This window comes from Semicossyphus pulcher, unplaced genomic scaffold (genome assembly GCF_022749685.1).
Source record: "Semicossyphus pulcher isolate SPU_LCO1_2020_fin unplaced genomic scaffold, fSemPul1.0.p SCAF_7, whole genome shotgun sequence".
Taxonomy (NCBI): Eukaryota; Metazoa; Chordata; class Actinopteri; order Labriformes; family Labridae; genus Semicossyphus; species Semicossyphus pulcher.
This window is the reverse complement of record NW_027211748.1, coordinates 6,563,739-6,576,471: the sequence shown is the minus strand read 5'-3', so window position 1 is coordinate 6,576,471 and position 12,733 is coordinate 6,563,739. Positions and strand designations below refer to the sequence as shown.

The 12,733-nt window shown below is 42.1% G+C and overlaps 1 protein-coding gene across 1 annotated transcript in view; it reads left to right on the top strand.

Annotated features, from left to right (window-relative positions):
• Positions 1-12,733, top strand: part of LOC138611208 (uncharacterized) — a 39,609-nt gene that overhangs the window by 905 nt on the left and 25,971 nt on the right. Inside the window, exons 4-28 of the mRNA XM_069684183.1 lie at positions 211-376; positions 588-725; positions 1,732-1,909; positions 1,995-2,137; positions 2,635-2,738; positions 3,979-4,144; positions 4,235-4,417; positions 4,547-4,699; positions 4,971-5,115; positions 5,567-5,725; positions 5,872-5,990; positions 6,067-6,270; positions 7,137-7,292; positions 7,393-7,577; positions 7,655-7,837; positions 9,121-9,212; positions 9,356-9,525; positions 9,614-9,767; positions 9,840-9,916; positions 9,994-10,174; positions 10,263-10,418; positions 11,170-11,303; positions 11,475-11,633; positions 12,209-12,392; positions 12,472-12,683. Of these exons, the coding sequence (XP_069540284.1) occupies positions 211-376; positions 588-725; positions 1,732-1,909; positions 1,995-2,137; positions 2,635-2,738; positions 3,979-4,144; positions 4,235-4,417; positions 4,547-4,699; positions 4,971-5,115; positions 5,567-5,725; positions 5,872-5,990; positions 6,067-6,270; positions 7,137-7,292; positions 7,393-7,577; positions 7,655-7,837; positions 9,121-9,212; positions 9,356-9,525; positions 9,614-9,767; positions 9,840-9,916; positions 9,994-10,174; positions 10,263-10,418; positions 11,170-11,303; positions 11,475-11,633; positions 12,209-12,392; positions 12,472-12,683 (3,901 nt within the window). The remainder of the gene's footprint in view (positions 1-210; positions 377-587; positions 726-1,731; positions 1,910-1,994; positions 2,138-2,634; positions 2,739-3,978; positions 4,145-4,234; positions 4,418-4,546; positions 4,700-4,970; positions 5,116-5,566; positions 5,726-5,871; positions 5,991-6,066; positions 6,271-7,136; positions 7,293-7,392; positions 7,578-7,654; positions 7,838-9,120; positions 9,213-9,355; positions 9,526-9,613; positions 9,768-9,839; positions 9,917-9,993; positions 10,175-10,262; positions 10,419-11,169; positions 11,304-11,474; positions 11,634-12,208; positions 12,393-12,471; positions 12,684-12,733) is intronic.

Sequence of the window (12,733 nt, the reverse complement as noted above, 5' to 3'; positions counted from 1 at the left end):
GAATTAATTAATGCATGATTTACTGTTCATCTGCTTAGTAATTTTGCATGCATGCATGTGGTTCAGTCTGCTCAGCATTGAAAGTGTGAGTCCAGATCCTTTTGGAATGCTACAACTGTTTTTCCAATGAATGTGATACTCTGTTCAGATGCCCCACTTGTCTGTGTTCCCGGGTCTCGGGGGGATTCATCTGGTGTTTTTATTTCCCAGGGATTCACTGGAGAGAACGCGCCTCAAGTTCTCCCTCCAGGGGGGAAAGGTCACGGCCCTCTGTCTCCAGGAGGGGGAGCAGGTGTGGGCCCTCAACATTAAGAGAGCTCTACTGAGCATGCTCCAGACCTCCCGCATGACCTCCAAACAGGAATTAGAAAAGGAGGTGAGGGTTGATGAGTTCTCTTTTGTTCTGTGTAATACGTGCCCCATGCAGCAGCCTGAAGTCTTTTCAAAATAAAACAAGTGAAACAACCTCTACTTCTAGTCTGACAAATACCACCTCTAGTCCCACAACCGTCATTCATATAATCCAGCCATAATTACGTGCTTTCTCAGGGTGATTATCTGACTTTTCTATGATGACTCTTTCTCAGACGGATGTGTTCGGGACGTGCACCAGCAGGTATGAGAGGAGAGGACCTGTGCTGCTGAAGAGCAGGGATCTGAAACAGTGCCATCAGTCCAGGCTGGAAAACTTCTGGCCTCATTCAGTATCTGTAGCTGATGATACGGTGAGTCTAACTCTCTTCTGCCTGGGTTAAAGATGTGTGGAAACTTGAACTGAAGACACTACAGCCACTTTTGGGGGAGAATTTTTTTGTTAGTTTTAGCAACCCCAGGTTGTTTTTTTTGGACATATATTAACAACTCTATATTCAAAATAATAACTGGCAGTGTGGAACTTTAAAACAGCATTTAAACTGAAAGACCTTAGTACTTTACCCCACATTAAGCACGTTGGATCGCACTGTTAGACTTTGACCCATGACCCCAATACTTTTAAAATCCTTGCTTAGGACCTTGTTAGGGCTGTGTTATGGCAAAAGTCTGGCGATACAATACACATCATGATACAGTTATGATTTAATATATTGCTACATTGTAGTGTTGTAAACAAGGCGATATATACATATGCATAAATTCCTAGTTGTCAGAGCAGTGCACTATGCATCTGTATTTATCACTAGCACTACTTTTTTACAGTCCAAGCAAAGAAGAAACATTTGCCTTTATTAGTAAAAAATAATTCAATGTTATATTCATGCAATCTATTAAATAAAAATCAATAGTATTTTTTCTGAATTGATAATATTCTGATACTTAGGTGTATCAGGATTTTCTACACTCCTATACACCCCACATACGACTACACATACCCCTGTACAGTCAAGGATGGAATTGGAAGAGGACACTGGTTATCTTGTTCCAATAGAGATACCATCATCGAGTATGAATGCAGTATCATGTATCTGCCAGTCAATGCACAGATCAGATACCATCATTTATTTGCCCCTTATAGTCAACTGCTGTCAGGTAAATGATCATGTGATGATAACAGACAAGCTGAGAGTGTAATATAAGTAAAAGCTAGCCTGTTTTTTCACCGATATCATGTACAGATATATTTTGCACTGGTATCTGAAGGATACCTGGTATTGGCTGCTACTATTGGTCCATAGTTGATATAATTTGTTCGTTTATGCTAGGATGTTTTTGTTTTCTTGTCTGTTTTGCTAGTCCATGCAGTCAGAGCTGCACTGCGTTCAGAGGCATGGACCTACTGTGCTAGAAGAGGTCAACTGTACTGAAGCTGTTTCCATGGCTGAATGGTCCAGGACTGCAGGCCTCGTGAAGACCCAAACTGTGTCCACCCTGCTCCTGCTCAGAGCTCAGCCAGGGACTCCTCCAGGCGCAGGTCAGGAGAAGCATTTACTAACACATCAACTATACTGTTTTGCAGAAGTGGAGGCTAATGTCTTTTCTCCTTAATTCTCATGCAGACTCTTTGGGTCCTGGTGTGCTAACTGGTCTGCAGTTTGAGGACGAGGGAGCTGCAGGGCGGGGAAGAGCCAGAACGTCAACACTTCAACACGCCATACAGACTGTCAGGATGTTGTGTAGTCTCAACTCAGACCCTCAACAGGTAGGAGTAAACAAGTTTCAGTCACGCTTTGAAGTGTAATTATCTGAAAGAATCTCTTATTGTATGTTTCCATAATGTACACTTTAGGTGCTGCAGTCACTTTCAGCAATATGTATCACTTTAAAGTAGCCTGTACTCTGCCAGGCAACTGTTGGCTTGTTTGTGTTACTAATTCGTAGCTTGACGTCCTCTGAGGCTTGACTGTGTATGAGCCAATTATTTAGATGTCTTCGTTGCACAGGAGGTCAGTCAGACCTAATCTGGCAGCCTTCATCATAGCCTGTTTACATGGGAAGTGTTTAAAAGAGGCTGCAGACCCAAACGGCCCTGACACACTCTGAGGTTTAATTACTGTGTGGGGATCAGGTGATTGGTGGGATTAAAGAGTGTGTTCAGCAGGAGGCAATAGTTTCTGGTTGAGCAGGAATAGTTTTGAAAAAAAGGGAAAATTGCATTCATGTTATTATACTGATAATGTTTATGTTTCATGCTCCCAGGTATCACAAGAGTTCCTTCAACTAGCTTTCCAGCTCAGATATCTGACTCTCTCTCAGCTCAGAGCACTTTGGCAAGAAGCGTCTTTCAAGTGCCGTAATGACTGGTCAGTGTTTGCTCAGTGTTTTGTTTATCAGTGTCTCCACATGACTGTTTAGGTTGCACATTTCCACACTCGACGTTATAGTCAATAGAAATATTCATGCTTATCTTCCAGTAAATTTGATTACAGCTGAAAGCGCCGTTGTTTATGGTTTATAGTGAGAAAGATACACAACGTCTGGCTGAGTCAATAGGTAAACAAAGGACTGTCTGAGTGGGACAGTAGTTAACCTAATCAGAAACGACATAAAGACGCAGATGACCCAATGTACCAGAGCCTTAGTGCCGTGTATTGTTTACAACAGAATATAACAAATCTATCTTTATTATATTTAACATTTTAATTTGTCAACTAATAACATCATTACTTACGGCTACATTCACATTTGCTGCAGTAGTCCCTCATATTAAGGCTTCTTGTTGATTGCTATGCTAACTGGCACAACTAAAAGATATGGAGGCAGCCTTACTACCCAATGCTTTTATGCTAAATATGAAGCTACAGCTAGAAGTTGGTTAGCCTAGCAAGACTGGAAACAGCTTGCCTGGCTCTGCCTATGTTATAACTGCTTCTGAGATAGTTAGCTTAACCTAGCACAGAGAAGCTACCCAGCACATTACCCATTTTTACACCTTACTTTTGCCTGTATTAAACAAATAAGATAGAACATGTTAATTTGCTAGCTTTAGCTTTAGCTTTAACTGTAGATACTGGTAGTAGCACTTTGTTAACTTTGGACAGCACCAAGCTAGCTGTTTCCCTGTGTTTTTACTCTTCAAGCTAAGCTAAGCTAAGCTCAGTGTCCGCTGGCTGTACCTTCATATTTACCATACAGGTGTGATAGTATTCATCTTACTTTTAGCAAGAAAGCTTCCTAAATGTCTGACTATTAGTAGTAAAAAAAGTAAATAAAATGTCCCCGTGTTTCCCTGTGCTAAAGACCATCTTTAAAAATCTTCTGTTAAAGATAAGATAAGCTTTTATTGATCCCCTACAGGGGAAATTTACAGCAGCTCAAGAGACAGGCAAATAAAAGAAAAATAATAAAATTTGACAAAAAGTACAGGTGGCAATAAAAGGATATAAATATATGACAATATAAATAATAACAGTAATAAAAATAATAGTAATAAAACTATACACACTATGTACACATTTTTCCTTGTCAATAAACACATTTTCATATAATACGCCACATGTTTCAGCAGAGGTTAATACTGATGTTTATTAACTGTTTGGACAGGCAGCCTTTGTTGGACGCATTGCCAGCTTGTGGATCTGAAAACTGCATCTTACTACTAACTGACCTAATGAGGAACAAAGAGTTGGAGGAAGAACCGGCTCACGCTTTCCTCACCACCATAGCCCTCATCCCTCATCCATCGCCACAGATCATCAGCTCCATCAATGTAGGAACCTCTGGGTGACATTAATCATGAACTAAATCTCTCATCAACACATGTTTTCAGCACGTACTGTATCTCTGCTGTCTGTGTTAGGTCTTACTGGCGGTCCCAGAGCTGCGGTCCAAGGCGCTGTTAGCAGGATCAACTCTGGTCTATCAAATGTGCAAAAAGTCTCAAACGCCCTGCAGTGAACTTCTTCAGGTGCAGACCTTCATACAGACGCTCGAGGACACCTTGAAGGACGGCTGCGGAGGAGAACAACCCACTGAAGTTAAGGTGATTCAGGCAGTGCACTTCAAACTAATGTAACATGTTGCTTATATGAATGTCTCATATGTCATGGATGTTTCGAAACAATCTTACATACAATAATGCAACATTTTCACATATTCTGTCGCCCAACAGCTCCTTTATGCTCTTAAATCAGTGGGAAACATCGGCCTGTCTGCTCCAACCTTCACTCCTCTGATAAACTGCATCATGCTCCTACACTCTTCTGCACTGGAGCTGAGACTTGCTGCAATCAAGGCCTTCAGACGTTTTCCATGCTCAGCTGATGTGAGTTTATTCTGAAACTAATACTCAAGTCACCAGCGAAGCTATAGTCTTCATTCTTTTAAAAAGCTTAGCATGCACTCTAAATACCTGTCAGTAAAAAATAATTAGAGACACTAATCCAGTCTTTCTTATAAGTAATATAAGTCAAATGTAAATATGAGTCTTCAAAGAAGATGCTAACATCTAAAGGAGATGATAATTGATTCATGGTGAGCTGAGGTGGAGGTGAAGAGGTGAGCATCAGTGACTGACAGCAGTTTCCTTCCTTCAGAGGTCTGTGCTGTTGCAGCTGTACGGCTCCTCCCAGGAGGATCCCGAGGTCAGAATCGCTGCATACCAGCAAATCATGCGCTGCCCCGATCGGGACGTGTTCCAGGTGGTGAAGACAATGCTGAAGACGGAGACCTCCAGCCAAGGTCTGTGGTTTGTAGTGGTGGTGCCCATAACAGCTTCTCACGAGGAATTAAAATAATTATATTTCTGATGAACTACATGAGTCCTCTGCTGTATTGTAAAACAGGTGGAACTTTGCTAATTGCAGCCACCTTAACATTTCTTTATCTTTGAGTGGTTGTGTACCCCATTTTAAGTCCCCATTTTAAGTCAGGCGTGCCCCAGGGTTCCATTCTTGGGCTACTATTATTCCTCATTTATATCAATTATTTACATAATGTGTTTAACAGAGTTTCACCCATTTTGTGATTGGTTCAGAGCAAACAAACTCTGAATATTACAAAATCAAACTTTTTATTTATATTCTTGTTTTGATTGGCTGATAGTTTCATATGGAAGTTATTATTATTACAGATTGGCTGATTGTTTCACCCATCATTTGATGTTTGAGACATCTTGTCCATATTTTTCTAGTGGGCTCATATGTGTGGAGTCACCTGACTAATGTCCTGAGGAGCGAGGACCCCATGAAGCAGACCCTCATCGAGTCCCTGCCTGACGATATTATCAGCAGGGACTTTGAAGCTGAGTTTATGAAATACTCCTCGTATTCAGACTACACCTTTTCATCAGGTAATTATGTCTTTACTTCAGCTCAGAATGATGAAAAATACTAAAAAGGATTAATGTCCTGTAAATGCACATACACAACAAATAAAACTATATTAAAACTAAATTATTTGTAACAAGTCTGAGCATCATTTTTCTATTTGTTTCAGGCCTGGGAGTTACAAATGTAGAAACATCTTTGGTTTTCTCCCCCAAATCATTTCTACCGAGATCTGCCACTGCAAACCTGACAGTGTATTTTCATGGTAGAGCCCACAACCTGCTGGAGGTGAGTTTGATATCTGTTTGATTTTTAAAATTTCTTCTCATGTTATTGAACGCATGCACTGTGTTTCCCGACTAAGGTTGACCTTCACGTTGAAAATGCTGAACCACTTCTGAAGAACATGTTCGGTGACCAGACCTCCAAATCTGATGGAGAGCCTGTGGCTCAAAGTCCAAGACAGTCCAAAGAGGCACAGAGGACGAGAAGAAAAACAGATGATGAGCATGGAGAAGAAAAGTGTTTATCCAGCACCGTCAGTTATCTGGACCAAGCCAGGGCCATGGTGAGCTCACTGTGATTGTTCCAGTCTTATTGACAGGGTGTCTGAGGGGGAAGTTAGAGCAGCAGGTGCTACATGTAAGATAAGTCATGTGTACTGTTTTATGACAGGTGGGAAGATTTTTGATCACTTAACAGTATACACTAACATTTTAGATGTTCGACCTTTGGTCAAAAGTTTTATGTAGACTATCTAACTGTCAGTGCATGGCATGGAAGGCAGCTTTATTTATATCGCACTTGTCATACACTGAGGCAATTCGAAGTGCTTTACAGAGTTATAAAACACTGTAAAAGACACTGATTCACAATTGTAAAGAGCTGGAGTAAAAGATTAAAAATAATTCATTTGTAAAATATTGATATAGTAAAGGTTAAGGTCACATCAGGGCTGTAGCTAATACTTATTTTTCATCCTTTAATTTACAGATAATTCATTAATTCAATTCATGTACTTACAGAGATGAGAAATAAGGAGATATGCCCTGCCAGTTTCCCACAGCACAAACTGATGTCTTCAAATTGCTTATTTACTTCTGACCAGGCGTCCAAAGTCCAACGATATTCACTTTACAAGAACTAAGAGACACAGAAAAGCAGCAATTTTCACTTTTGAGGGACGGGAATTGTCAAAGCTTTTTTGTTGGACAATTGCTTAAATGATTAAACTGCAAACCACATTTGACAAGAAAGACCTCTCTGACAATTGAAATAAATATTTTAAGTAACAATCAGTCGACAATAAGACCACAGGCTAATTAATAATGATTAATACATTTTGGGAAAATAGCGAAACATTTTGACCTCTTTACGAAAACAAAAAGGGTTTAAGCTGCAGTCCTCACCACGTGTTCTCTTTGTCTGTTCCAGCTGTTCAGGAGGAGAACAGAGGAGAACAGGCTGAAGTGCTGGCTTAGTGTAAAGGTGTTTGGAAACGAGCTCAGCGTGTTTACATGTGATGATCTCCACAATCAAATGAACCAGCTGTCGCTGAGCGCTGCAGGACTGGCTGTCAAACTGCTCAAGGTATATTTCAGGTAGATTGTTCACTAACTTTGACTGACTGTCTCATTTTCATTCAAACTCCTTCTGTTAGTAATCCATCGTCCTTCCTCTGCCTCTGCAGGGTCAGGAGGTCCAGCTGAACCACAGAGCCGTGCTGATGACCGAGGAGCTGATTTTACCGTCTCTGTCAGGTTTACCCATCAAGCTCGGCATCAACATGACCTCCCTGCTTTCACTGCGCCTAAAGGGCAACGTCAACTACAGAGACACGTCTCACTTCTCCCTGACTGGATACATCAAACCCAAGTACGTCCATACGTCCACATGTAACAGGGGCTTTAGCTAGGGCTGTAGCAGAGTGTGACTGGTGTCTCTGTTCTCAGCGCCCATGTAGGTCTGTCTGCCAGGATGGGGGTGGACGGAGCTCTGGGTGCGGCTGCAGTGGACTGGGTTTCTGAGCTGAGGAGCTCCACCAGTCTGGATGGCAGCGTTCAGCTGCAGGAGGGGCGAGACCTCAGGGTCACACTCAACACACCAGAGGACGTCATGGACATCTTCTCTGTCAGGTAAATGTGGGCATTAAAGGATTATCAGTTAGCATCTCAAATGTGATTTTTCATAGCTTTAGAAGGTCGTGTATAGCACAAACATAGTCAAAATAAATAAAGTGTAAGTGTTTATGATGTTTGATGATGAGATGTCCAGGTTCCTTTTTAGTGACAGAGATCATTTGACTGAGCTCAGTTATAAGAGTCTCTTTAGGCTCCTTCATGACTTTTCATTTAGTACTTCTTCTAGCTTTTGTAATTTATCAAATTAATGCAAGAACTATAATCTTATCGGTCGCATATTTATCACTTAAATTATTCAGTATTATTGAACAAAACCCTGTCATTCACAGATTACCACTGTTTAACATCTTGTTTGCTAAAGAAAACCTAAAACAATGTAAAAATATCAAACACTATTACACACGTGCATTGAATGTGTGATTTTAATACCAGGTCTGGGTGAATACTTACTTCTGATTGGCTGCAAGGTTCTCCATTAATTCCTAACAATGGACACATAGGCTGCTAAGAATTTTCAGTGAAACCGTCCGTTCATTGTTCTACATTAAAGGGCCGTTTTTCAACCTCAGTCCTGTCATGTTATTATGGGGAGCTAATGTCATCATGGTAGGAAGAAAATGCAACTTGGCTCTGCGCCTTTGGGCCCTGAAAAACTTCCGCCTAAAATGCGACTGCTGGCAGAGGCCTGGGAGCTTGCTAAACAAAAACCACATACTGTATGTAATGTATGTAATATTTAGGCTTCTGTATCGCTCTGAGCCATTGCCTGCAGCAAAAGTAGTATTTCACTGATAGTGGCTTTTTCCAGGGACAAATTTCTCCTTTAATGCTACATAACATCATCATGGCTCTAAAATGAGGAACAACACCAACAGAACACAGTCAAAGTCTTGTTTACAGTTATTGCAACTTGTTAACAAGCTAACATCTAATTACAACATTGAGTTTCTTTAAAATGTCTTTCAACTTATTTGGAGATTACGACAACTTTGATGATCAGCTGAAGCTACATGCTGTCCATTAAATACAGATAACCTTGTCGGGCATTTTCCCATATTCTATTATGTATGCATTATTGTATGTTTGTAACTGTTCCTGGATCCAATTTTACACACGTTATAACATCATCCTCTTCCTCTTATTCTCTCTTGAATCAATATAAAAAAAGAAAAGAGAGGAAACAGGCTTTCAGAGAAGACTCTTTCTGAACCAAAACATCACTTTTAATGTTGTAAATTGGTTTAATAAAAAGTATGTATAATTTTTTTGCTTACCAGCTCCAGAGTGTTTCAGCTCAGCGGTGACCACAGAGAGGAGATAAAGGGGCCGAAGAGTCAAGTCCAGAAGACCACCTGCACACCAAAGACATGTAAAGCTATCACCATAACCCTGAAACACACGCTTTGTTTCTTATGATTACAGGCAGCTGTAATTGTTTGATTAAACTTCTGATTCTCTGCTTTGTCCATGTTATGAATTATTTACAAAACACTGATTTGTGCTTCCTCTCAGGGTCAAAGATGGTCGGCTGGCAGCTCTGCTCCAACGCCTCGTACCCGTTACCTGCCACAGGTGTTTCTCTTCCTCCTCCAGGACCCGTCCACCTCTCGCTCAGGCTGCTGAAGCTGGACAGAGGACTGCATTACTACCTGCTGGAGGCTGCATACTCACTGCTCCCTCAGGTTCAAAGAAATACCAGTTGTGTTTTTCCTTTTGTGTGATCTACATGGTGATAATCATATTGTCTCTATCGCCAAACAAATGTTTCAGAGAGGCACCTGGCTCCCCAGAGAAGCCAACCTCCACCTCCTCCTGGCCACTCCTCAGTCCTCCATCCCCAGGGACATGTCTCTGGACCTGACCTTTAACCCTCGCAGACTGCTGCTGAGGATCACCCACCCTCTGAAAACCATCCTCATACAAGGTCGGTCACAAATAACAAAAAACCAAACAAACTTCTGTCAGACTTTAGTGCTAACATGTGCTTTTTTCTCAGGTCATCTTGAACAAGAGAGGAAAATAAAGTCAGGAAAGCTGGAGCTGTTGATTGATGGTGTCCATTATTACATCATGGTATGTATTCAGGTGTGTCTGTGATGGTATTTCTCTTCCCACTCATAAAATATGTTAATTATCTGGTTATTTTTTAGGGTTTGGTCGACACTCAGTCCCTCCTATCAGAGCAGAGAACTCGCTATCACCTTGAAGCAAAAATGGCTGCACACGGACATCCCATGATCCTCTCTGCTAATGTCACTCGAGGACTTGGCAGGAAGACCAGCTTCTCTGCCACTGTGAAGAATATGTTCAGAGAAACTGCCTCTCTGTCAGGTGTCAAACATCACCAGATAAGGTTAATTTATCTTCTCTGAAAGCACAACTTTTATTTTGAAATTTCATATCGCCGTCTCGTCCTCAGTGGCTCTGGAGCGCAGGCGGGACAGCAGCAGCAGGCAGTACTCTGTGGAGGCGGAGCTTCTGTTACCGGGTGTGGTCGGCACCAGGATGCTGGGACTGATGGAGCAGAAGGGCTCACTGTGGAGCTCTGCGCTGAGGCTCAAATACGGTCTCGGAGGTGAGGGACTGAATACATGTAGCATGAGGTTCTCATGTCAAATTAAGCTGCTCTGCTTAAAGATACAATCTCGAAGATTTACATTTTTCCCCCACTGGCAATAATTGGGCATTAAATGAGCACTCTTCCCAATTTAACTAGACATCTACGGCTAGCTCCCTTTGTCATGGTTCTAACTCTTGATTTTCCTCACTTTCCCTTTTAGACTGTTTGCCTTTATCTGAGCGTCGAATTTGTTTCTTTTTCTTTGGATTTTCACTTATTTTTGGAAGTTGTATCTGTAGTCATCCATCTTTTCTTTGTTTGTTCAGCCATAGTAGATTACTGTTTACTCGCAACACTTGCGGAGTCCGGAAAAGCAGCCGCTTAGCTCCGCCTACCCTCTCTGGCAGACCAACCACTGCTGGGTGATGGAAAACACGTCGATAACTGGGCGCCGCTTGTGATTTTTTCCACGAATGTCGTCACAGACGCCCAGTCTGTAATAATACGATATACTGCAAATGCAAAGGCTTTCATCAGTGGGCCATAGGCTCAATCACCATTTGAGATTTTCCACTTGAATTTTCAAAACATCATCTGCTTCTAAACCTTCTTAGCTAGACCCATTCAATAACATTCAATATTTGTTCTTTTATTCCTTCGGTACAAAATGCAGAAAGTGAAGTTTTGTCATTAAAAATGTCAAGAAAATTTCACAGATATAACTTTGTCGTGACCATTTCAACCTGACCTTTGACCCCCTAAACAGGTGAAGCCAGGCACCTGCGGCAGGACTGCTACACGTCTCAGAGACTGAGGAGTGAGAGGGACTCAAACCTGACGTACATCACGAGAGCAGATCATGAATTCTACTGCTCCAACACCGCGCCCATCAACCACAAGGTACCTGGAGACATGAAGCTGCAGGATGACACCAATCCTAATATTAATCTTGATTTAATACTAATCAGATTCAGTTATTTCTTCCTAGTCTGGTGAAACAGGTGACTGAACAGCAGAGGTAACCTCTGTAACTGAGAGCTCTGTGGTTTCTCCTCTTTTGTGTATCCACAGATCCACTTCAAGCATGAGGAGAGCCCGCAACATATTAAGTCTGCTCTGGATGTGAGCTACGGCAAACACTGGGACGAGATCAACAACAAACGCACACTTCTTCTGAGCCAGTCCTTTAAAAACCAGACCACACCAAATCACACCAGCTACACACTGGAGGTAAACAAACTGCAGCTGTGATGGTCTGACTTAACTCAGCCTGTTTAAAGCTGGTATTCACATGCGTACTCGGTGTTCTCATCACAAGTGGATAGCTTTAAGCACAGCTGTTCACACCTAGCATTATCATGCATCTCCACAGGAAATCACTTTTTTCTCTATATGCAAATAAACATCTAGTCTCGATCATCTTCATCAGTCTTTAAAACATCAGATATGTGATGCAGACTCACAGCTGAGAAAGAAAGAGAGCTAGCAATCGTAAGCCACTTTCCCACTGGTAGAAAAACCCGCTAGCATCCGGCTTTTTTGCTTTGTGTGAAAGCCTGCAATCGGCATTCAGACCCGGGTCAAATGACTCTGCAGTAGTCTGACATAGCAGAAAAGAGACTGACAGAAGTATACTTCACTGGCAATGGGAAAAGAGACAATCGGCAAGCAGGCCTTCCTGGGTCTGAAAATTCAATTGATGAGCGAGAGAAGGATGGGCTGAATATAGACGTAGTATCAACATGACTTTCTGTGACAAAATCAAGACAATAAAAGTTTATTTTCCTTGTCTCTTGTTAATCCAGTTCAGTCTCCAGGTGCCTGAGAAGAACTTAAACTACAGGACTCAGCTTCTGCACTCTCACCTGAGACAGCTCGGCTCTGAGAGCAGCACCCACCTCAAAGTCAACTACAACAACCTGATGCCGCTGGTGGCTGGATTGCACTGGAAAAGCCCCCCCAGAGAGGCTCTGCAGAAGAAATGGGAAGGTAGAATGGGCTTCAACACGCAGTATGTTTTGTTTACATCAAACAAATCATCTACAGTATGGCACTTTTTATCATCCAGGCACGTTTAACATGGACACGCCGTGGCTGTACATCTACACTGCCCACAAACTGAGCCAGCAGCAGCACCACACACTGCAGCTCACATCAGAGCTGACAGCCAGCAAGTGGCTGAGCGTCCGTAACCTCCTGCTGGAGGGTTTCTACAGGGACAGAGGCCGCGAGAAGGAGGCCCGTCTGCAGCTCTACACACCTGCTGTCACCTTTATCCAGGTAAGGAGAGAGGAGGCTGCTCGAACTGAACTTTTTCTTTTTTTTGTATT